The 22,720-nt window shown below is 46.0% G+C and overlaps 1 protein-coding gene across 10 annotated transcripts in view; it reads right to left on the bottom strand.

Annotated features, from left to right (window-relative positions):
* The window catches only part of NEO1 (neogenin 1), a 577,741-nt gene that overhangs the window by 97,926 nt on the left and 457,095 nt on the right, over positions 1-22,720 (bottom strand). For all 10 annotated transcript variants that reach the window (XM_078685036.1, XM_078685045.1, XM_078685037.1 and 7 more), the window contains exons 12-14: positions 22,401-22,450; positions 4,388-4,532; positions 3,283-3,393 (exon numbers count right to left, since the gene is read on the bottom strand). In XM_078685036.1, coding sequence (XP_078541162.1) covers positions 3,283-3,393; positions 4,388-4,532; positions 22,401-22,450 — 306 coding nt within the window. The remainder of the gene's footprint in view (positions 1-3,282; positions 3,394-4,387; positions 4,533-22,400; positions 22,451-22,720) is intronic.

Below are 22,720 nucleotides of genomic sequence, written 5' to 3'. Positions count from 1 at the left end.
AACTCAAATGCAAGTATTAACAAGCATTTACAATGCAATGGTCTCGGCATTGTTAAAGTTAGAGCTATTGGCATTGCTCATGACATTATTTTTATTTATGTTTTTGTTTTTAAAACATATAAATAAATGGCATTGTCATTTACAATGCCAATAGCTTATTCTCTCGCAAATGCGAGACCTATTGCATTTGCACCCACACACACAAAGCCACCCACACACACATACAGAGCCACCCACACAGAGCTACTCACAGTCATTCACATAGAGCCACCCCCCACACACACACACAGCCACCCACACAGAGCCACCTACACACACACAGAGCCACCCTCACACACAGAGCCACCCACCTACAAAAAAAGCTACCCACAAAGAGCCACCCACACACACAGAGCCCAACACAAACACAACAGTTGATGGACAGAATGCAAAACAATGTCATACATTCACCCCAGTACAGAGATCTGGGCCTAAATCCATTGTTTTTTTGCACTCCACACCACCCCAGTTCAGACATGGCCATATGCAAATCAGCCTGGACCCTGTGCCTCATGGGAAGGGTATATGCCCAAACGTGGGTCCCTTGCTCACTAAGCCACTGGAGTCAAGCTATCCTGGCTTAAGATGGCTGATAGCCAATAGCCAGAAACCGGTCCTAGGATGCATGCAAGGGTTTATTGGGTCACCCACTTCTTTTGAATATGTTTTTTTCTTATGGCAGGTGCGTGTGGCAACACGGACAAGAGGATTCTGAACAATACTGATAGTAAGAGACAGGGTGGAAGGGAAAGGGCAACAGGACAGCACTGGCTGTGTTATATAATTTTTTTCTAATGGTGGTGGGGATGGGTAGTACGGACAACAGGAGGGTGAGGGGTAGGAGGGGAAGACGTAGCATGGACAAAGAGGAATGGTAGAGGAAAGAAGAAACACAGACAATGGGGTGGCAGGGAAAGAAGCAACATGGATAAGGCGGTAGGAGGGGAAAGCAGCATCAAGGACAATGGGGGTGGGAGGGAAAGAAGCAACATGGACAACGAGGTAGGAGGAGAAGCACTAATACGTATACTTAGGTCAGTACTTGGTCCATGCTCCTGCTGAAAGAAGAGTAAGTGAAGCCTTCACGCACTGGCCAATTAGAATGCCACAAATAATAAGAGTGACAATGAAGCCAACGAATGCAAGCAATGAGCTTGCTTCAGGTCCCTTGTTATATACAATAACTCGCACATGCAAGACCTAAGAACTGCAGTGGATTTTCCTTCTTCAGTGCCTTCATGGCTAACTAATAAAGAAGCAGGCTATTGTTCAACTGCGCATCATAAAGCATCCAGCAAAAACCCTGTCTCTTACTTACGATGGATTTTTGATCAATCTGTTTTAGCAACCATGTTAGCAGCATCTTCGCAAACGCTTTTGACCCCAAGTTCACTAGTGCTATGCTATCATTCATTTGTTCACCGGCTTAGTTAGGCTAGTCATCTTTTCGTATAAACGGGGAACTACATCACAAATCCAATCACCCCCTCCCCACAACCAAAAAAAGAAAAGAAAAAAAAAAGAATTTCAGAATACTCCAAGTAAGTCACTGTTACTCACTCACGAGCCCAGCATTATTTTCTTAAGCCTGGAAAAGCAGAGCAACATTTGGGAATATCCAATGAAATCTAGATACGCGCATCGTCCCTTGACATAGCTGTAAGCAGCTGGTTATGCCATTATGATCTTTTCAGTGGGAAGCCAGTGTGATATTAAAAGATGAATAAGACGTTGTTGGCCTGTGCTGTCAGGTTCCACCGTGCACAGTGTTTCACACCCTCCCCATGATTGCAGTTCACATACAGAGGCTGGTTTGAAACACTGTGAAATAATGTGAATGCTCTTTCTCGCCTTCCGCTTGTCCTCGGTCCTTTTGACTGCTCTCAGTCGTGGCCCTTGGTGGGTTTTTGGGTGTTGCCACGCTGCAGCATTTGGCAGCAATTCAAAGGATTTCTGTGTGAAGCTCGGTGAAAGCCACATTCGGTAGCCGAAATAATACACGTCATGCTTGCAATGCACCGGCATTGGCAGTGCCAGACCCATGGGGCGTGACAGCATCTCTACCACCTCCCCCTAGCAACCCACTATCTTTGGGCCATGGCATATATAGGAAGACATTTAAAGCCATAGAAAGAAAATAAAGAAAACAAATAAAAAAATACAAAAAAGAAATAACATCACGGACAACGGGAGGGCGGGCGGAGAAGGCATGGACAACGGGAGGGAGGATGATAGAGGTGGGCAGAGATTCAGCACAGACGACGGAAGGGAGGGCGCGTGGGTGGGGAAGGCACGGACAATGGGAGGGAGAATGAGGGGGTATTTTGAAGGCACAGAGTTGAAGCGCCACGAACGATGCGCAGCCTCACTGGAAGTCAGGCAAAGTCGCCTGTGACGGGGGCGGGGCCGCGTCCGGACCGGAAGAGGAGGCAGGCGGAGTGAAAGCGTCTCGCGGCCCGGGGCTTCTGTGAGCGGCGGAGAGCCCCGGGGCCGCCAGAAGGAGGTTGCGCAAGTGTTGCACATGCCCGGTGCCTGCCGCGTGCGGAGAGCGGAGTCCCCCAAAATTGGCCCGGTAAGTTGAAAAGGGCTGGGGGTGGGGGGGGGTCGGTGCACTTGTGTGTGTGTGCTTGTGTGTGTATGCATGTGTGCGACGGCGGGGGGGGGCTGGGTGCACTCGTGTGTGTGTGTGTGTGTGTGTGTGTGTGCACGCGTGTGTGTGTGTAGGGGGGTTTGTCTCTGTATGTACGTGCGTGCATGGGCGCTCATGTGTGTGTCTGTGTGTATGCGCATGCGTGTGTGCTGTTTTGAGCTTGCCAGGAGACAGCGGTTGGCCACAGCGCGCGTGCGTGTGACAGTTTCAAATCGCCTCCAAGGCGATGCGCGTGGCCAGGATTGTCTCCTGGAAAGCAAACACGGCGACAAAAGGTTCTCGGCGAGAACGCGCTTCCGCGCGCTTAGCCGAGACCTAAAAACACATAGATTGATGTTAATTAAATAAATGAACAGTGATGTTGTCACTGCAGAAACACAAATTTCAAATCCCAGAATAATTTAGTTGACCAAAAAGGAAGGTAAAAGGAAGCTACAACAGAGGAATAATATCTTGGCCAACATCACCTGGAGCCTGCAGCACCTTATTGAGCAATCTTCAGTCTATGCCAAGATGCTCCGGGTATCACTTGAGTTAGGATTGTATAATCTGGCAAGGCATAAGAGCATTTCTGTACTTGTTTGTCTGCTTACCATCTAGATCACTCTCAAAGGTTTCTGCAGATGCCCACTCTGTGGCTGGTCCAGTGCCATTAATGGTCAATGCTGCTACACGGAAGTTGTACTCTGTCCCCCTTTCCAAACCTGCAATCATCATAGAATGGAAGATACATTAGACATAGGAAGATGAGCAAGAGTGCGATGGGGAAAGCAACCTGTTGGAAGTTTCAGCTGTAGAAAGATGCTGGGAGAACAACTTGAGGGCCATGTAAGGAAGAGAACAAGGGAGAAGGTAAACATACTTGCTAAATGCAAGAACGCCGTGCGTGGGGAAATTGCAAATGTACCCTGGGTGTAAGGTTGACGTGGAGAACAAGTATATTTTGCAAGCGAAATCTAATGTTAGAGAGAGGATAACGGGCTAGTCATCATGGGCTAAGGCAGGTGGAAATAAGAAAGGTGTCATGCGTGGGAGGGATCAAAGGCAAGCAGGAAAACATGCCATTCCCTTCCTCAAACTTGTCCCACTGCCATGGCATCAAAAGAAAAGGAAAGTTAATATGCATTATCCATGTCCTGAGAGTCCTTAGGTGCTCTCCCAAATTAACTATAATTGTTATCATTACATGGTTAAGAAAGGTCCTAGAGCTGCTAATTTGAATGCAATCATGCAAAACGTAAGGCAAATGTATTCCTATGAAGCAAACAATAAAGATCAGGAACAGAATAACTAAATTAAGAGCTTTATGGAGCCCTTCTATAAGGTCATTGTAGCTCTGACAGTTTGGGAAAAGGAGGGAGACAGGCTAAATAATCCCAAATCATTATTTGTTGGAAGCACAGAACTATGCATAGTCAGCAATGCATACAAAAATACAAACAATCACACGCGGTACTTGCAGGTGGAGCTATGTCAGGAACTGAAACTATTTGATGGAACAAAAACGAAGGAGAGGAGCATACCAAATTTCAGCAAAAGGTAATATATATGAAGGATGGAGTAGAGAGGCTTTATTTGGACAACACAGTAGTCCGCATTAAGCACTGAGTTTTCCAGCTCAGGATTTCAGTAGGAGCTCCCCAAAAATACGAAAATATAGGCTAGCCGCAAAAACAGCAGCGTGAGTTGGCAACTCACCGTCTATCTGCTGGAAGAGCTGTGCCCCACCAATGCTTTCAGTCACATCACTTTTGCGGGACACCTTTCTGTAGCGAATCTTGTATCCGGTGATCTGACCATTGTGTGTGCCTGGAGGTGGTGGTTGCCAATGGACAATGATACTCTGGAAAAGAAAACACCAGAGAGCATTACACAAAACTACCAATGAATCACTGGTTCCTTTACATCCTAATCATAAAGACTGTCCCAACCTGATAAGCAAACTAAACCAGAAACAAGACCACTTCTAACCATAGATATCAGATAAGGCCACAACCACACAATATGTACAGCAAGGAAGTACTTGGAAGTACAATAGTGTATTTATATTATTATATCCTTTGATGAGGACAGACATGCAGAGAGATAGACCATACCGTGGTAGAGCAACACAATTGAGCCAGAATCTTAAACAGAGGAACAGAAAAGTGATTACAAATATAAAAACCTGTGCAAAAGGCAATATCTTTATGGATTAACCATCAACATGATGGAAAATTGTACAGATGTATACATGTCACTTTTTTGGACTGTGAGAAGACCAATAACATTAGTTGTGCTACAGGCAGGCACAGAGAATTTCAGACCCATTCATTTAACTGTTTAGAGTAACGTTTAAAGTTTATAGTTTTACATCCCTACGAGTGAATGCTCTAATTTCTCACAATACTTGTGTAGTGCATCGGACAGAGGAAAAGCCAGCTCTAATTGCAGAGGGTTTATATGTCTTCAGCAGAAGTGTCTGAAGACGAGCGGTTTACGACTTTCTACAGGAGCGTACATTCATACAAACCCTAATTATCAAAGGGAGACCTGAAACAGTTTATTAGTTTTAAAGAGTACGAGGTATCAATCATCATCCCTGGGTGTAGAGCAGAGATATAAGTTTTGGCCATTTTTAGAACCAGAGATTGGGCTAGTAACCTTGTACACCATAAATGCGCGATTAAGTGATTCCCTCACAACGATCATCTTGAACCAGAGGAGTCTTCTTCCACCTCTCTTTCTTAAGTTTAGGATTTTATAATATCATCTCTGGCTTTAATCATCCAATAGGGTTGTTTTAGAGTCCGCTAATCAGGGACCAGTCATTAGTATAACCACTTGGAGGTTTTTAACTGATCATGTGTATTATTTTTATATATGTTGTATTGAGAGTCCACAAAAGTCTTTGTCTTGAAAAAGATGGTGATATAAGAGTCCATCGAAACGCGTTGACGCTTCTTTCAAAAGCACACAATGTGTCAAGTGGCTATATAAATGAGTATTTTATAAAGTGAATAAAACCCAGTATTAGCCCTGAAAGTTACTTCCTACGGATGTGTACGCTACTAATGACATACAGTTGTGTTACTCTCTTCCTGCTTTACTTTTATGTTTTCATATTGGTGCTTAACGTATAGTGCTATTAGGTTTTTTTAAAAAATGTTGTGTTGTCAGAATTGTTTGTTGAATAATAATGCTATCATGTGCTTTAGATTTATTTGTGCATTTTAACTGTTTTTAACTAATAAATCGATTTTGTACTTTATTGCATCTGATGTTGTCAGGATATATAGTCTCACTTCCAATGAATGCAGGTGGTATGTGTGATTTAGAATGAGTGGAATAGATTGATCTAAGTGGATTTTTTTCTCCAAAGGATAAAACTCCTGTGATACTTCAGCAGAAGTGTGACAGCTGATGTGATAAAAGTTGACCATTTTGTGACCTGGAAAATGGGGGAAATGCATGATATCGGACACGCTATTTCCGTGGAGCTCTGAAAAATCCTCAAAATCATGTTAGCCTCTAGTTAACTTGACCAGCTACTGCAGCCACAGCGCCATTAACCCTCCTGGGAAGGTATCTTTTCAAATGCTGATCACAAGATATATCTATCTCAGTTTCAAAGTCCCTCAGTAGTGCACAGTCTTGTGGGCCAGGGGCTGCACAAAAAACAATCTCACAACAGCACTTGAAACTTAGTAAATCGGATTTTGTAGTCCCAAAGAGACCTAGTGTCCTTGCTAAATCTTTGAAACGATGATGAATTTACACACAACAGTTCTATAAATGTGGATTGAACGATTATCACAAAAGATACATTTGAATCTGGATCTAAAAGAAACTAATTATTGCAGTGAACATATTAGTATTGGGTTTCCATTAAATGACCAAAACTATTCATAAAAAGTAAGCATCTTTGGCACCTTGCAGGAACTAAAAGAAACTAGTCATGTGTCTGTATTAATGGATTTGCAGTTTGAGACTCTTCTACACACGCATGGTATCATATCTCCTCAAACACCCCACGCCCTTCATTGAGAAGACTGAGAATGTAAATCTAGTAGAGCTTCAAGTTGCAAAACAATGCCTTCTTTTGCAGCGCGAAATCTCTTCTAGAAGTACAAGCATATATAGCAGTATTAATTCCCCAAAAGGCAGGGAAAAGCCATTTGAATGCTCTGTAAGACCCATTTGTCAGACGCAATGGATCACCAGCCCTAGAAGAAATGTTGGAACCTGCTCCTTCTCCCGCCACTAAATTGGCATATGAAACTAAAGGCAAACTAAAGTGACGTGGAGACTGTCGTAGCAGAGGTAGAGGAATTGGACGACTAATGCACCTGTAAGCCTACGCGCTGCCTGCCAAACCCACTTCCACGTCCTCGAAAGGACTGGGGTTGTCTGCTACATCACTTGTTGGGATACCTGCTTCAGTCTATATGTCAGCCCTCTGAATTTGCCTTAATTTTCTAAATTGATACTGGAATTTGAAAGGGTTTAACAAATCTCAAAAAGCATGCCACAGCTCTACAATCCTTAAAATGCTACAACACAGCATCTGCCTTCTCGACCAAAAGGCAGGACCCATCAAATGCATATCTATGAGGGAGTCCTGGACATAGCTAGAGAATCTTGTGTAATGAATCCACTTGTGACAACAAAGGGCAATGCCAGTACCAATTGCCCTCTCCGGGCAATCTGTAATATCCATACATTTGCAAATAACTTTGGCATGTTCTGTCCATCATGGACTGTGTGGGCAAAAAAGGTCCCAAGGTCTTCCACCTAGATCTTGTTGTCCCCAAGGTCATGTGTGTAGCGGCCCTGCAAACTAACAACACTTAAGAAGCACAGTGCAAAACCGGCTGAACGCAACATGTGCATGCCAAAATTATCAATCTGCTTGTATTCCTTATCTAGAGGAGAGGTAGGATATGTTAGGGTCCACTTTACTGGTCAAGAACTGTACAATAGGACTGAGTGGGGTGCTTGGTGAGAAAATACAGGAAAGCAGACGTCCGTTTGTGACGTCCAGTAATCTGCATATTCACAGGCAGGAGCAAGGCCACAATCAAATCAAATAGCCAACAAAGTATCAGTTAGGACATAATTAAAAGGAAGCCAGGGTATGGAAGCCAGGGTATGGAAGTTGCTGGCGCCTGCCACAGATCTCAGTTAGAACATTTGTTTTGGTCTCAACTGAGGATAGCTGCAATTCTAGTGCCTTAGCTGCCCTATGGAGCACCACTGCAAACGAGTAACTTTCTTCCACTAGGGATCCAAATGGCGAGTCAAACTCCCCATCAAGCAAGGGCGTCCAACCCACTGGCATTTTGTCATTCTATTTATAAAACATTATCGGTGTAGTGAGGGGAAGGAAGCCACCCCAAATCCCCAACATCATAATCCCCAGCATCTTGGGATGTCTGTATCTCTGGCATAGAATCAGAGCCGGAATCAAAAACGATAATAGAGCCTCTGCTAATAAGCGTGATGTAAAAGAGGCACTGGGTTAAATTCAGGTTGCATGACGACGAGTTGCGCTTTTATGATTTCATAGTGATATTGATAGGTCTCGAACCAATACATTTGGTGCCTGCATTGGGTCATCCTCCAGCACTGGTGGGGTCGGCATTGGAGTCAATGTAGCGGGAACCGTCATGGATCTAGGGGCCAAAGTAGAAGTCTGTACCGGCATTGGTATGGGTCTAGTAAAGGGACCCAAGCGAGCAGACGAACAGCGCTGTAGAAACATTTGTCAGCAGAAACCGGACTGGAGGCCTCTGCAGTAGCACAGAACCCAAAAGCATGCCAGAGGGAGCCAAAAGCACATGAAAATGTGCATCATGGCCTCCTTGTAGGCATCCATCTGCTGTTAGGTCAACAACAGCCAGGCAAATTCAGGGTATGTTGGGGCCAGATCAGGAATTCGTTCTGTGGTCGAAGACCTCGAGGGGGTCCTACTAATATTGTGACATTCTTGCACTTTCTCTTTGCAATTGGAACGGAGGGATGGGTTTGAGACACATGTAGTTTACTTGTGCTTGCACTTGGAGTTCGACTTACTGGAGGATTTGATCGGCTGTGAGTCCACACCTGTGACTTGGACTATGACCTACGTAAGTGCTACCACTTCCTTTGTTCTATGGTATACAGATTCATCTCCTGGTCTCAGATTTCCTTTGGGTGCATGAGGGCGCTCTTTTCACGCAACGTAGAGTCATTCCCCGAGCCGAGAAACTACAGGCACACCTTGTGTGGATCTGTGAATGACATCTGCTTTATGTAGTTGCGGAATGGCTTGTGAACATTTTCGGTGGGACCATAGTAACCTAACACACAGGTGAAATAGTTTTAGACAGTCAGAAAACCAACAAAGTAAGGTGCGAAACTCCAGACACGTGTCGGAAGGCAAAGGAAGAAAGAAACGGACGTCATCACGCAGGGATACCACCTAGCGGTGTATAGGCCCACTACTATTGAAACGTTTTGTGGATCCAATCTGGCGCCCGGGGTATCTATCACAATGTTGTGTTGGTGCCACACTAGATACCTTTTAATTACAAGGTCTAACCCTTTCTGGTGGGTGGTTCACATTCTTCCCTTATGATATTAAATGCCTTCTCCAGTAACTGCAAGTGATGGAACTCAGTAGTCTCAGAAGGCACATGTTCAACTGCCGTTCCATTAGATTAGGTTTGAAAACCTTAGCTCCTTGCATGGTGAGCTTTTCATTATAGCAACGAAGGAGTATGCAGTTCCTGTAGGGCAGGTAGGAAGAGAAAGGAGGCTAGGTTGGTCTCTTCAGCATCTGTGTTGGAATATTGCTTTCCTTGTGGCTATTACTTCCGCCCACAGGGTTAGCGAAATCGACGCACTTTGCTGTCAGGAGCCATACACAGTTTTTCATGCATCTAAAGTAGTTATGAGGAATCCGAGATTCCTCCCTAAAGTGGTTTCAGAGTTTCATGTGAACCAGACGAATAAGTTACTTACCTTCGGTAACGCTTTTTCTGGTAGATACAATATCTGCCTGTGGATACCTCACCTTTTGAATATCCCCCTTGCGTCAGCAACGTTCGGAATTTTTCTTCGTAGCACGCCAGCGTGGACGACGTCACAGGAGCACGGCATTGCGCGCGACTCCGACTGCCGTCACCGACTCCTTATTAGACCCATGTCGGCGTGATGACGTCAGTTCCGCCCTTTTTTCCGTGCCTTCGAGGCACCCGGACGGACCAACGACAGCAAATATGCAAATATAGAATGTACACAGTACATACAAATCAAATCGCACAAAAAGTGCTCAGTAAAATTAGCAAAATAGTAGAAAATATACACACATAACAACCAGGTATAGCAGAGCGGACAACGGGGAGGCGGGTGGGCATGCGAGTAATCCACAGGCAGATATTGCATCTACCAGAAAAAGCGTTACCGAAGGTAGGTAACTTGTTCTTCTGATAGATACATCTGCCGTGTGGATTCCTCACCTTGTGAATAGAGTCCCACAGCAGTCCCCACTCCCGGAGGAGGGTGTCCACTCTGCTATACCAGGAAATCTTGGAGAACAGAGCGCGCGAAGTGGCCATCCCTCCCCACCTCGGTATCCAAGCAGTAGTGCTTCGCGAAAATGTGGAGGGAGGCTCAAGTCGCGGCTCTGCAAATGTCCTCAACAGGTACACCCCTAGACAAAGCAGATGTTGTAGACTTTGCTCTAGTTGAATGTGCTCTAATACCCTCAGGAGGGTCCTTACCCGCCAAGGAGTAGCAAATCTTGATGCACAGGATTATCCACCTGGAAAGTATGCGCTTGTGCACCGCTCTACCCTTCTTACAGCCAGCAAAACCAACAAACAGCTGGTCATCCATCCGGAAGTCTTTAGTTCTGTCCAGATAAAAAGACACTGCCTTTTTAGGGTCCAGACGGTGCAGTCTCTCTTCCTCCTTAGACGGGTGAGGGGGAGGATAGAAGGTAGGAAGGGTAATGGATTGTCCTAGATGGAAGGGAGTTACCACCTTAGGCAGAAAAGCAGCCCTGGTCCTAAGAACCAGTCTTTCAGCATGAATGGTCAGGAATGGGGGCTTGGAACTAAGAGCCTGAAGCTCACTCACCCTCCTTGCCGAGGTGATTGCAACCAAGAAGACCGTTTTAAAAGACAGAAGCCTCATGGGACACTTGTGCAAGGGTTCGAAGGGAGAACCCATCAAAAAAGTCAGCACAAGATTCAAATCCCAATGAGGAACAACAAAAGGAGTAGGAGGGAATCTATTAGTAGGTCCCTTCAAAAATCTTAAAACCACAGGAGACTTAAAGAGAGAAGGCTGATCCGGCAAACAGAGAAATGCCGACAAAGCCGAAAGATACCCCTTAACTGTAGCCACAGCAAATCCTTGCCGCGCCAGAGAGAGAGCAAACTGCAAAATGTCAGACAAATGAGCCTTCAAAGGGTCAACATCCCTCTCCCTACACCAAGAGACAAATTTAGACCACCTATACGAATAAATGGACTTAGTGGAGTCACGCCTGGCAGAAAGAATGACATCCACCACATCGTGAGGGAGAGAAAAAGAATTCAAGTTGCCCCGTTCAATCTCCAAGCATGAAGGTGTAATGTCTGGAGGTGGGGGTGTAGAACCTGCCCCTCCATCTGAGAGAGGAGGTCTGCCCTACGAGGGAGACGGAGCGGTGGGTGAGAGGAGACGTGGAGAAGGTCCGTGTACCACACCCTTCTTGGCCAATCCGGGGCGACCAATATGACTTGGGCCCGGTCTTGGCGAATTTTCATCAGAACCCGAGGAATCAAGGGTATGGGGGGGAACGCATAAAGGAGTTGATTTCTCCAACTCAACTGAAACGCGTCCCCCAACGTTCCTTGCATCGGATACTGGAGACTGCAGAATGACAGGCAGTAAGCATTCTCGCGAGTGGCGAACAGGTCCACCCGAGGAGTCCCCCCCACATCTGAAAGATGTCGTGAACAACCTAAAGGTGAAGCCTCCACTCGTGGTCGGCAGAGAACTGCCGACTGAGACTGTCTGCACGAACGTTCTGAACTCCGGCCAGATGATTTGCTATCAGACAAATCCGATGGTCCTGAACCCAGGACCAGAGACGCAGAGCCTCCCTGCAGAGACACTGCGACCCCACTCCTCCCTGCTTGTTGATGTACCACATCGCGGTCGTGTTGTCCGTCAGGACTTGAACCGACTGACCGCGAAGGGAAGGGAGGAAGGCCTTGAGCGCCAGACGTATCGCCCGCAACTCTAGAAGGTTGATGTGAAGCAACCTTTCCTCTGGAGACCAAAGCCCTTTGACCTCCAGATCCCCCAGATGAGCACCCCACCCGAGAGTGGATGCATCCGTTATCACCGTGGCCACTGATGGAGGAAGTTGAAAAGGCTTTCTTTGTGACAGATTGCCTTCCACACTCCACCAAGACAGATCCGCTGCAGTTTCTCTGGAGATCCTCACTGACTCCCTGAGATCTCCGTTGTGCTGATACCACTGCCTGCGGAGGCACCACTGGAGTGCCCTCATGTGCCAGCGTGCATGATTGACCAACAGAATGCAAGAAGCCATCAGACCGAGCAGACGAAGGATCTTCAGGACTGGAACGACTGCTCCATTGAAGAATAAAGGAATCATTTCCTGTATGTCGTGAATCCTTTGAGGTGGAGGGAATGCACAACATACAGTAGTGTCCAGTACCGCACCTATGAACAGGTTGCGCTGGGAGGGCACCAGGTGAGACTTGGGTACATTTATCGAAAAACCCAACCTGTGCAACAACTGAGTTGTCTCTTGCAGATGATGAAGCACATCGGAACAGTGCCAGGACTTCTTCCTGTAGGAGAAGAAGGTGGTCCTCCGAACAATAACCTTGACAAGGAGGGTAATTGGGAGGGAACTCCTGAAAAGGAAGTGCATACCCATTCTCTATGAGATTGAGACCCCAAAGATCTGATGTAACCGATTCCCAATCTCGTAGAAAATGAGTAGGCCGACCCCCTACCGGACCTACATGATCCAGAATGGTGGATCTAGGGCTGCTTTGCTGATGTAGGTGGGGGTTGGGTATTATAGGAGGAAGTAGAGGAAGAGGAGACTTGACGTCCACGACCCTTCTGTCTACCTCTATAAGATTTGTACAGAGGGTTTTGTTGCTGCTGCTGTTGTTGCTGGCCTTGCCTGAAGGGACGAAAGGAGGATCTACCAAACCCTCTAAACTTCTTAGTGGTAGAACCTCTTGCCTGGAGACCCAAAGATCTTGCAGTAGCCTGGCTATCTTTGAATCTTTCCAAAGCCACATCTGCCTTCTTCCCAAAGAGGCCTGTCCCTTCAAAAGGCAAGTCCATCAAAGTGGCTTGAACATCTGCCGAAAAATCAGAAGATTTTAACCACGCAGCTCTTCTGGTGGCAACAGTAGAACCCATAATTCTGGCAACAGAGTCCGCCGTATCCATGCCACTCTGAATGACTAAGCGGGTAGCAGCTTGAGTGTCGGAGACTACCTCATTAAAGTTCTTTCTATCATCCTCAGGAAGCTTAGATGACAGTTGCTTCACAGAGTCCATCAAAGCATGTACATACCTCCCTAGCAGACAAGTAGCATTAGTAGATTTCAAGGCCATGCTACTTGGTGAGAAAATCTTTTTAGCAGATTGGTCCACTTTTTTTGAGTCTTTGTCTGCTGGCACTTGAGGAAACGAACCTGCCGACCTGTTGGAACAAGCGGCCTGTACCACCAAGCTCTCAGGAGAAGAATGTGAAGATAGGAATTCGGGGTCACCAGGAGCCACTCTGTAACGTCTCGCTACAGATCTAGACACTGCAGGAGCAGTTAAAGGTCTTTTCCAAACTTCCATTATTGGTTCAGTCAAAGCCTCAGTAAATGGAAGTGTAGGCTCAATAATGGATGAGGGAGAATGCAAAACCTCTGTAAGGATATTAGGTTTGTATTCCACAGTAGGTATGGTTAGATTAAGTAGAACTGCAGCTTTCCTGATTACAGTGTGATACGGTGCAACGTCCTTTGATGGAGCATCAGAAACTGATGGTAAACCCCACTCAGGAGAAAGTTCTAGGCCACTGGCAGTATGAAGGTCTTCAAAACAATCTCCCTGATCCAGAAGCTCACCTTCCTCCACTTCAGGATCATCGTATTCCTTTTCCTCTAAAAGACGTTGAGCTCTACGTCTCGACCATTCTATACGAATCGAAGTCGATGGATCCGGTAACGACTCCGACGGAGTCGGATCCGGCGTCGAGCGAGGAGCCGGGGCAGCAGGAGGATGAGATTCACGAACCGGCGTGGTACCTCGATTAGATTCACGAGGTCAATCCGGAGTCGGCGAAGCCGTATGCGGAGTCGACGACCTCGGCGGAGCCGTACCGAGCCAACGTGTATAAGGCGCCGGCATGAACGGCATAAATGGAGCTGGGGCATAAGATTGAGGAATGCCCAAATTAAAAGACAATGGACCCACGGGACCAACTAGTGCGCCGGTAGGGTACATAGCTCTATTATAGACCCCAAACATCGCATTAAGAAAATGTGAGGGGTCTTGTGCCGGACCAGGAAAAGGAGGATACAAACTAATCGGCTGTTCCGGAGGAGGTCGTTCCGGCATCGGTTCATCCTATCCTTCAAGATTTTCAGGGACTTCCACGGGAGTCTGAGCTCGAGGAACCTCTACTTCAACCTCATGATCCGAAGAGTGATGTGATTCCGGATCCGGTTCTTGTTCCGGAGTCGGGGAATTTCGAAGAGATTGTAAAGGAGAAGGAGAAACAAAATCCTTATGATGTCTTCGGGATTTTTTCTTTGAATCCGAAGAATCTTTACCAGAATGATGCCTAGAGCTATGTTTCCTCCTCTTGTGCTTCTTCCTCGAGGAACCCGAAGCATGACCAGAAGTCGACTTGGATCCGGACCTCGATCTTCCTCCGGACCTCGATCTTCCTCTAGACCTCGATCTTGCTCTGGATCTCGACCTCGAAGCCGACTTCGATCTCGACTTCGAACGTGACTTCGGTCTCGATTTCGAGCGTCTCGACGTCGATGATCTTTCAGCTTCTCTTCCCTTTACTTTCGCTAGAAGAAGTTTAGCTTCACGTTCACGTAAAGCCTTAGGATTCATTTTGAAGCAGGATCGACAGTTTTTAACGTCATGGTCTGATCCTAAACACCATAAACAATCACCATGTGGATCGGTGATCGGCATCATGCGAGCGCATGACCCACACTGTTTGAATCCTGTCTTCCTCGACGACATTCTCGACGAAGAAGGAATAATCAAAGATGAAATAGTAACACTAGTAATAGTAGAAGATACTAAGTATCGCAGAAGATCCCAGAAACCGTTAGCGTCGACGACGCGGAAAAAAGGGAACTGACGTCATCACGCCGACGTGGGTCTAATAAGGAGTCGGTGACGTCAGTCGGAGTCGCGCGCAATGCCGTGCTCCTGTGACGTCGTCCACGCCGGCGTGCTACGAAGAAAAATTCCGAACGTTGCTGACGCAAGGGGGATATTCACAAGGTGAGGAATCCACACGGCAGATGTATCTATCAGAAAATTTCCTTACCTACCTTTTTTCCAGCATCCATATACTCCAACGGAGAGATCTCTTCGTTCCCCTGATGTCTGAAAGGTTTTAAAATTCTATCTGGATAAAACTAAGGATCTAATGAGATCTGACTAGTTATTTGTAAATTATGGCTCTCTCCGTACAGGTCTAGCGACTTCCAAGCAGTCCATCTCCAGATGGATGGTTTCCTGCTACTTACTCTCACCAAAAAGCTAATAAACCTCTTTTCAGGAAGCCTAAAGCTCACTCACACCCCACTACAAAATGGGGTCATGGAAACTTAGGAACTCCACCTGCAGAGTATTTCGTTCTCTCACTATCTCACAGTGCACTCCTGCGTTCTCTCGAGGACATCATCACAATCTCAATCTAGCATTGATCTACACTGTTCTCTCAAGTCTCGTAATGAAGTTACCGTGATTTCATCGCGAGGTGTCTCTGAACGCCTCCAAATTCACAGGCGGGAAAAAAATAGTCTAAGATTGTGCTCACATTAGTGGTTATCTTAAGCTTATTGTTGACTTATTTAGGCGACACCACCAATAGAAGGAACACAATGTCATAATGCAGCACTTTCAAACTTGACCACTAGATGGCGGAATTATACCTAGCATAAGATTCAACGAGCTATATAATGCTGAAAAAAATAATAGTTGCTGACAAGTTTTTTTTAATTCAGAAAATTATACTGAGGCTCCCAGGATAAAAACGGGATGCATACAAAAAGAACTTATTGGATTCGAAAGCAGTGACATTCGGCCCACAAAACAGCCAGACAACGTTTAATCTGTATGTGATATGAAAGTGTACAGTTCTTGTTGCTTTGATCTAGGGATTCAAGAAAGACATTACATAGTGAAAATAGTTGTCACCATGTATTGCAAAATCGAGGATTGGCAATGCCAATGTGGGAAAGTAAATTAAGAATGAGGATCAAATTGACAGATTAACAATTATCAGGGTGAAAACGAAGAGCAAAACTGCAAGGGGTACACAAATGGAAAGAATTTTGGAGGACATGATGGACTCCATCTAACGAGATCTACTCGATCTAAAAAGACAGCACTATGCTCCCTTCTGCAGAAGGGCGTGCACCTCCCCCTGGAGGAGAGAGGTGTCAGTTGCTTAGGCTGTGTGGCCTTGGTGAGATGCGGGGAGGGGTGGACTGCAGTTCAAGGCAGCAGCTGAACTGTATGAAGGAAGGACAATACCCATATCTCAAGTGATTTTTGGGAAATGCATAATCATCCCCCGACAGGTGATGTGTGGCACGTCACTGCTTAGCAGAGCCAGACTCTTGCTGGAGCCTCATTTACCACTATCCCTACTGTACCCTCTGTAACATGCCCTAGAGTACCCTCTCCCTGCTGTGCTGGTGGTGGCGAGCCTGCTGATCCCTCTGGTATAAGTAGTAAAAACAACAATTGATGGACGGAATTTTGCACAATGGCAAAACATTCACCCCAGTCACAGATCTGGGTTTAATCCATCGTTATTTTGCTCACCACACCACCCCCCTTGCTTGATTCCGGTCCAGGGAAGACATGGCTTGGCAGTTCGGGCTGGACAGTTCCCAAGAGGCACAGGGTCGAGGCTGATTTTCATATGTCCAGGTCTGAACTAGGGTGGTGTGGTGTGGAGTGCAAAAAAACGATGAATTTAGGCCTAGATCTCTGTACTGGGGTAAATGTATGACATTGTTCTGCATTCTGTCCATCAACTGTTGTTTTTGCATCTGGTATAAATAGGGCAGCTTAGTCAAAGGGTCTAAGCCCAATCTCAGGGTTTGTGCCTCCAAAAGGCGACGCCATATGCCGCAGCCTGGAGAGCCCCCAAGGATTTGTCTTCATATATTTTTTTATAAACAACTCCTTATTAACCTGCGGCCTGGGAAGGTGTTCCTCGCCGAACAGGATGAGGATGAGTGGCTGCTCACCTCAGGTTTGAGCCCGGGTTTAAGGTACCAGGCGTGGTGACGCTGCTGTTGATTCTCCAGGAGGCGGTGGTGGCGGCATCCAACATGCAACAAATGTTGACATTGGAGATTATTTTACCATCCAACACTACCTCCTCCCCTCTCTTCTGTGAACTGGTCATGGAGATGTTTAAGGAGTTCCAACATCTTCCCCCACTTTGCCTTGTCATATCTAGATAGGAGAGAGACCGAACTGGCTACGCGCCAAAGGGCAGCTGCTACAACCGCCACTCTTTCCCACAACGTACATTTCTTTTAATTCTCCCCATCTGGACGAGGGCCATCGCCAGTGGCTGTGAGGATGTACGCTTGCGGGCAGGGTGGACCGATCCCCAACTTCTACCAGTTCACTGGGGGTGAAGAGTTTGAACACCCCCTACCATGGTGACTACGATAGACTTGACAGGCTCAGAGTAGTTCAAAGGGGTAGACTCTAACATACCTTTAAGTACAGAGAGAAAGTGCACTGAGTGCTTTGACTTGGAGAGTCTCCCTAAGGAAATCTCCCTCTATTTGGATTATGTGTATGTACATCTTATGGTATGCAGCTGCATGCTGACTAGCCTCATGGTATGCAGCTTATCATCAAGGGGTGAAGCGCTGAGAGGACAGTGGCCTAGGTCAGGGCCACCTGGAGGACCCTCGTTGTAATCATCCCTCAGGTATTCAGTGGGCCCCTCTCAGTGGCTGGTCATGGGAATCAAATGGCTGATAGGAACTGCCCTGGGGAGGACCGGGGACAGGGCTGGAGGGAAGGAAGTGTGTGGACGAGGGACAAGACAAGTGGCTCTGTTTCTTGGGTATAGCTAGCGGTGAAGGCGGCGTGCAGAGAGGTTCTTTGTGCTACCTCTTGTGAGGGAAACGCTCCAGCGGTGGTGCTGGAGCTGGTAGACGCAGCTTGGTATAGATCTTGCTCATGAGTGGGTAAATGAGGAGACCATTGTCTAGCATCTGGATCCAGTGATCTCTCCAAGATTAGGGTCTCTACATCCTCTTCCATGGGCTCCATTTTGCTGGAGGCTTCCTTTTAATTAGGAACCACTGTGAGGTTTTGGAGCAGACTGTGACTTTGGAATTGAAGTGGACTTCAGTGCCTACGAAGCTTTTGGCACTAAAGGATGTGTGAGGGAAACGTTTGGGATTTCAGAGCCAAGATGGGCTTTGGCATCAACGCCGGCTTAGGGGTGGTTGATTGCCTTTGTGGGAGGCTTCTTAGCTCCTGAGGACTTTTCTCTGTGCCAAATGGAGCTGGAAGGCAGCAGTGGTCTGTGTGTGGACTTGCCTCAACTACAATGCTCCAGCTTGATGCCAGACTCCTTCTGGAACAGAGCTGAGCTATGTGTTGGCGTGAGGTGTAAATGTCTTGGGTTTCCCCTTAGATGCTGGTATATTCATGGCTCAGCATGGTTTTGATCCGAGGACCAGTCTTCGGTGGCGCCGGGCTTAAGTCGGTTGGCTGGTCGACTTTTCACTCAGTGAATGCAGCTCCGTGCTGAGTGACCATTGCACAAGGGGGTAGCTCTGATGGTCCAGTTTCCTCCTTTTTTTTTTTTTTTTTGCAGAGTTTTATATAACGCGAACTAGACCCGAACCAGGTATCAGAGCACTTTACATATTTTCCAGTTACGTTACATGAGGACACACTTTCCTTTTAGGCACGGGGAGATTAAGTGATTTGCCCAGAATCACAGGAGGTTTTGGCGTCATTACCGAGACTCGAACCCAGATCCCCAGGTCCGAGGTCGAGCGCCCTAGCCGTTAGGCCAACTCCTCTCCCCCAGATAGGAGTTGGGTACCGATGATGTCCAGGATACCGGTAGGGTCATGTTGCTGAGTGGCGCTGTGTGCACAATGTCGTTCTCTGTGGCACGAAGACTTCGAGCAGAATGTAAATGTAAATGTACAGGAATTTACACAGCGCAAATCACCAAGCGGTTTCTAAGCGCTTGCTTAGGGAACCCGTCCTTGTATTCCCCTGTGAGATAACCCCGGCAGGGTATCCGCAAGGTGAAAGCCAGGCATCCCGCCGCGAGGGGCTGTTGTGGAGATTAAGCAAGCTATTGCCCAGAGTCGCAGAGTGTGAACCCGTGAATCGAGTAGGCACCGGAGCGAGAATTGTCGAGTCCATGGACATTTTAGGACTCAAGACCCCGCCGAGCCGGGAATTGAACCCTGGTCCCGGGCTGACCTCTGCTGCCAGGTCTGCCTCCTCTAACCAGTGAGCCACACTTCTCCACAAGAAGACCAGGCACAAGGAGCAGTTGTCATCGTAGTCAGGGAGAGGTAGAGATTGCACACCTGGTGCGGGAGAGTCCACAGGTATTTTGTGCAGCATCAAGGACACTATTGGAACAGTGAACATTACATTACCTGTAGTACATTTTCTGGTGGTGGTCAGTCGGAAATCGCATTGGACCCACATAAAAACTAGGCCTTGGAGCTTTTTCAGTGACGGTGCTCCTCGAGGCATGAAGGCTTTCTAACAAAACCAGAGACTGTAACTTAGTTTCAGTAAGTAGAGAAGAAAGAAACATCAACCCTATGAGTATGTGGAGAACATAGCAAACTCAGAGCCTACTCAGTGAAGGAAAAAACCTGATGGCAAAAAAAAAAAAAAAAAACATTCTGACATCATGTGTGCATCCATTTGCACTGTTCATCAACAGGCGGCATCACATGTCCTGTGACTCTAAAGACTTCTTTAAAGTTACAAACGTCAGAGCCCAAAACTAGATAGCAGGAGTATGCCAAGCTAGCATCCTTTCTTTGAAAGTGTTTAAGGAACAGCAAATACATTGGCTTTTCCTTTAATTTGACATTTCTGTTGGCTCTTCAGAAGTCAACTTCATAATGATTTCTTGTGAATTTCTCACAATTCTGCAAAGGTTTCCAGTAATGGATAACCATTACTTGAATAGCCAATGAAAGAGCGTAGATATTCTGGTTTAATGTTCTGTCTTAAAGTCTTGTTGCCATGAAGAACGTCTATCTGATTATTTACAATAAATACTACAAAGATAAAACTGTTGTAACAAACATTATGTTTTTTTGGAGAAGAAAGAGAAGGACTGTCTTCAATTCGAAAGTGTTGACACGAAACTTTCAGTCTACCTTTGTAGCTCCAGTCTTCGTGTGCATTTGCGAAGTGTCTGTGATAGTGTCAGCCCAACAGATGATCCCATGCAGAGGGACACATCTGAGTCCAGCATCCTTTAATTACTACATTCTTCCTATCCTACCCTCTGAAGTACCACTTTCCCCAAAGTATTCTGCTTTACATCAGGTTGGTTTAGGAACCAGGATGCCTGAAAGAGAGACCCTACCCATGAAACACCAGACTGGTATAGCCATTGAGCCTGCTTAAGTAAGATGAAGCAATCATTTCCATTGGTGGTCTTTTAAACCTTCTTTGTCTACTCCCACAAACTAGTTCAGATTACACCTCATAAGTTTCAGAATTTTTAGCTGAATCGGGCCAACTCTTAGACACTACATTTAGTTCAGTTGAATTGCCTGTTAGTGCGTATTTAAACTTTGACAAGAGTTGCTGCACGCGTCCCTTTACTGCTGGTCTTCTCAGGAGTGTAAATATCAGAGAAGGGAGCTGGGAGCTAGTAACCACTCCTACATCAGTCTGACCTATAAAAAATGCTCTCAGGATTGGTGTGCTATTTCGAAGAGGCCCTACCTATGCTGCAGCCTTTAAGGAGACACAGTATGTTATATAATGTGAATCAGACCTCGCGAGGCAATATATGAGGTAGAAAAATCTTTAGGATCCGATTACAATTTTCTTTCGGCAAAGAGCTACTATTACTATTATTTTATTGTAATTATACACTGCTTCATGACTGCTCCTGCAGAAAGAACTCCAAGTGAAATATTATTTAAAAACAGAAAAGTAAAACGAAACTGTCTAATCTAATAGTTACAAATACCTTGGGATATACTAGGCCCGAAGGTTTTCGTTCTCCACGCATTACGAGACCATAGAAAAACAGGGTAACACTCTACTGTTTGCATTTCGCAGTCTATCTAAATCGTTAAAAGGCCCATTGTACACTCCACGACTCGCCGTCATCAAAGCAAAATTACTTCCAACCATCGCCTACGGAAGCGTGGCCCATCATGGAAACAGCGTAGCAATTCTAGACAACATCCAAACGCAAGTGTACAAAAGAGTATTTTGCCTGCCACTTGACGCCTCACCTGCTTTGGTAAGTCTAGAGTTTGGACTACAGCAACATACACTGCATAGAAGGTATGAGAATCAAAATCTGGTACAAAATGTGGCTAATCGTCGCATTGAAATCAACTCAGCACTTTGGGAACCCTTGCAAAATGATCCAAAAGCACACTACGCAAAGTACTTAAATGCCTCATTGAAAATAACTAGGATGGTACACCTCTGGCATCGGAAACTACCTTTGTCCTCATTCCAGCTAATTGTGAAAAAGGCGGCAAAACGCACTCACCAATGGAAGACAAAGCAACGTTAAGTCGACATGCGCACGCATGGATGGTATTACACCCCTACACCAAGCTTGAGCCAGCAACATACCTGGGTCTTGCTGTTTCCCCTTACCTAAAAACCAAGTTCTTGGACCTGCGCATGGGGAAATTGCCCTACAATGCCGATCTTCCTAATTGGAAGTCCCATGGCTCAAAAGCTTGCAGCCTATGGGGGTCACCAATACAGGACTTCATAAACCTAATATTTATCTGTCCTGTGTTAGTGTACCACCGCCGTTATTTGCTGAGGGGACAGCTTAATGAAAGAGGTATCCGCACCAGCAGATCTGCAATACTAAAAAGCCTGGACTCAAAGGACCCGCAATTAATCTGCCAACTGATAACATTTCTAACCTATTTTGAGAATTTAATGAAACAATGATACAGGCTACAAACATTTTTTAGTTGCTCCTCCCCATCTTTTAAGAGTTATACAATGTGGTACCAGTTGTCTATACTTACTTTTCCTAGGCGCATTTTTTAACATGCAGAGAAAATGGATTTTATGTATTGGAACACTGTAATGGTTTTAACTAACTATACAATAAAGAATGTTTTACTTTCACTACGTACACCAATATACTCAGTACATTTCCAGTTGTGAGGTTAAGGGACCAAAATATCAAGAAGAGCACTCTTACCTTGGAATTACGAACTTCGAGAGTCAAATTTTGGGGGGCCGCGCTGGGAACTGGAACATAAAAACAGTTAGTTAGAATGACCCTATAAGGCTTACTAAAAACATCATGTTAATGCTCGGCTTCCACAATAAATGGGTCTTGGAACCTTCAGGAAGTTGCTCGTATGACTTAGCCTGTTCAGAAGTCGGTAACATGAACCTAGATTTTTAAGCGGGAGCAGCTTGAGCATATGCATACAAGAAATCTTTTAGTGAGACAACTCTTCAGTAAACAACCTTTACAATGAAACTTTTACAACGCACTACCATTACAACGCGGTC

The sequence above is a fragment of the Lissotriton helveticus genome, chromosome 3_2, assembly GCF_964261635.1.
Source record: "Lissotriton helveticus chromosome 3_2, aLisHel1.1, whole genome shotgun sequence".
Taxonomy (NCBI): domain Eukaryota; kingdom Metazoa; phylum Chordata; class Amphibia; order Caudata; family Salamandridae; genus Lissotriton; species Lissotriton helveticus.
This window is presented reverse-complemented; position numbering and strand designations above follow the sequence as displayed.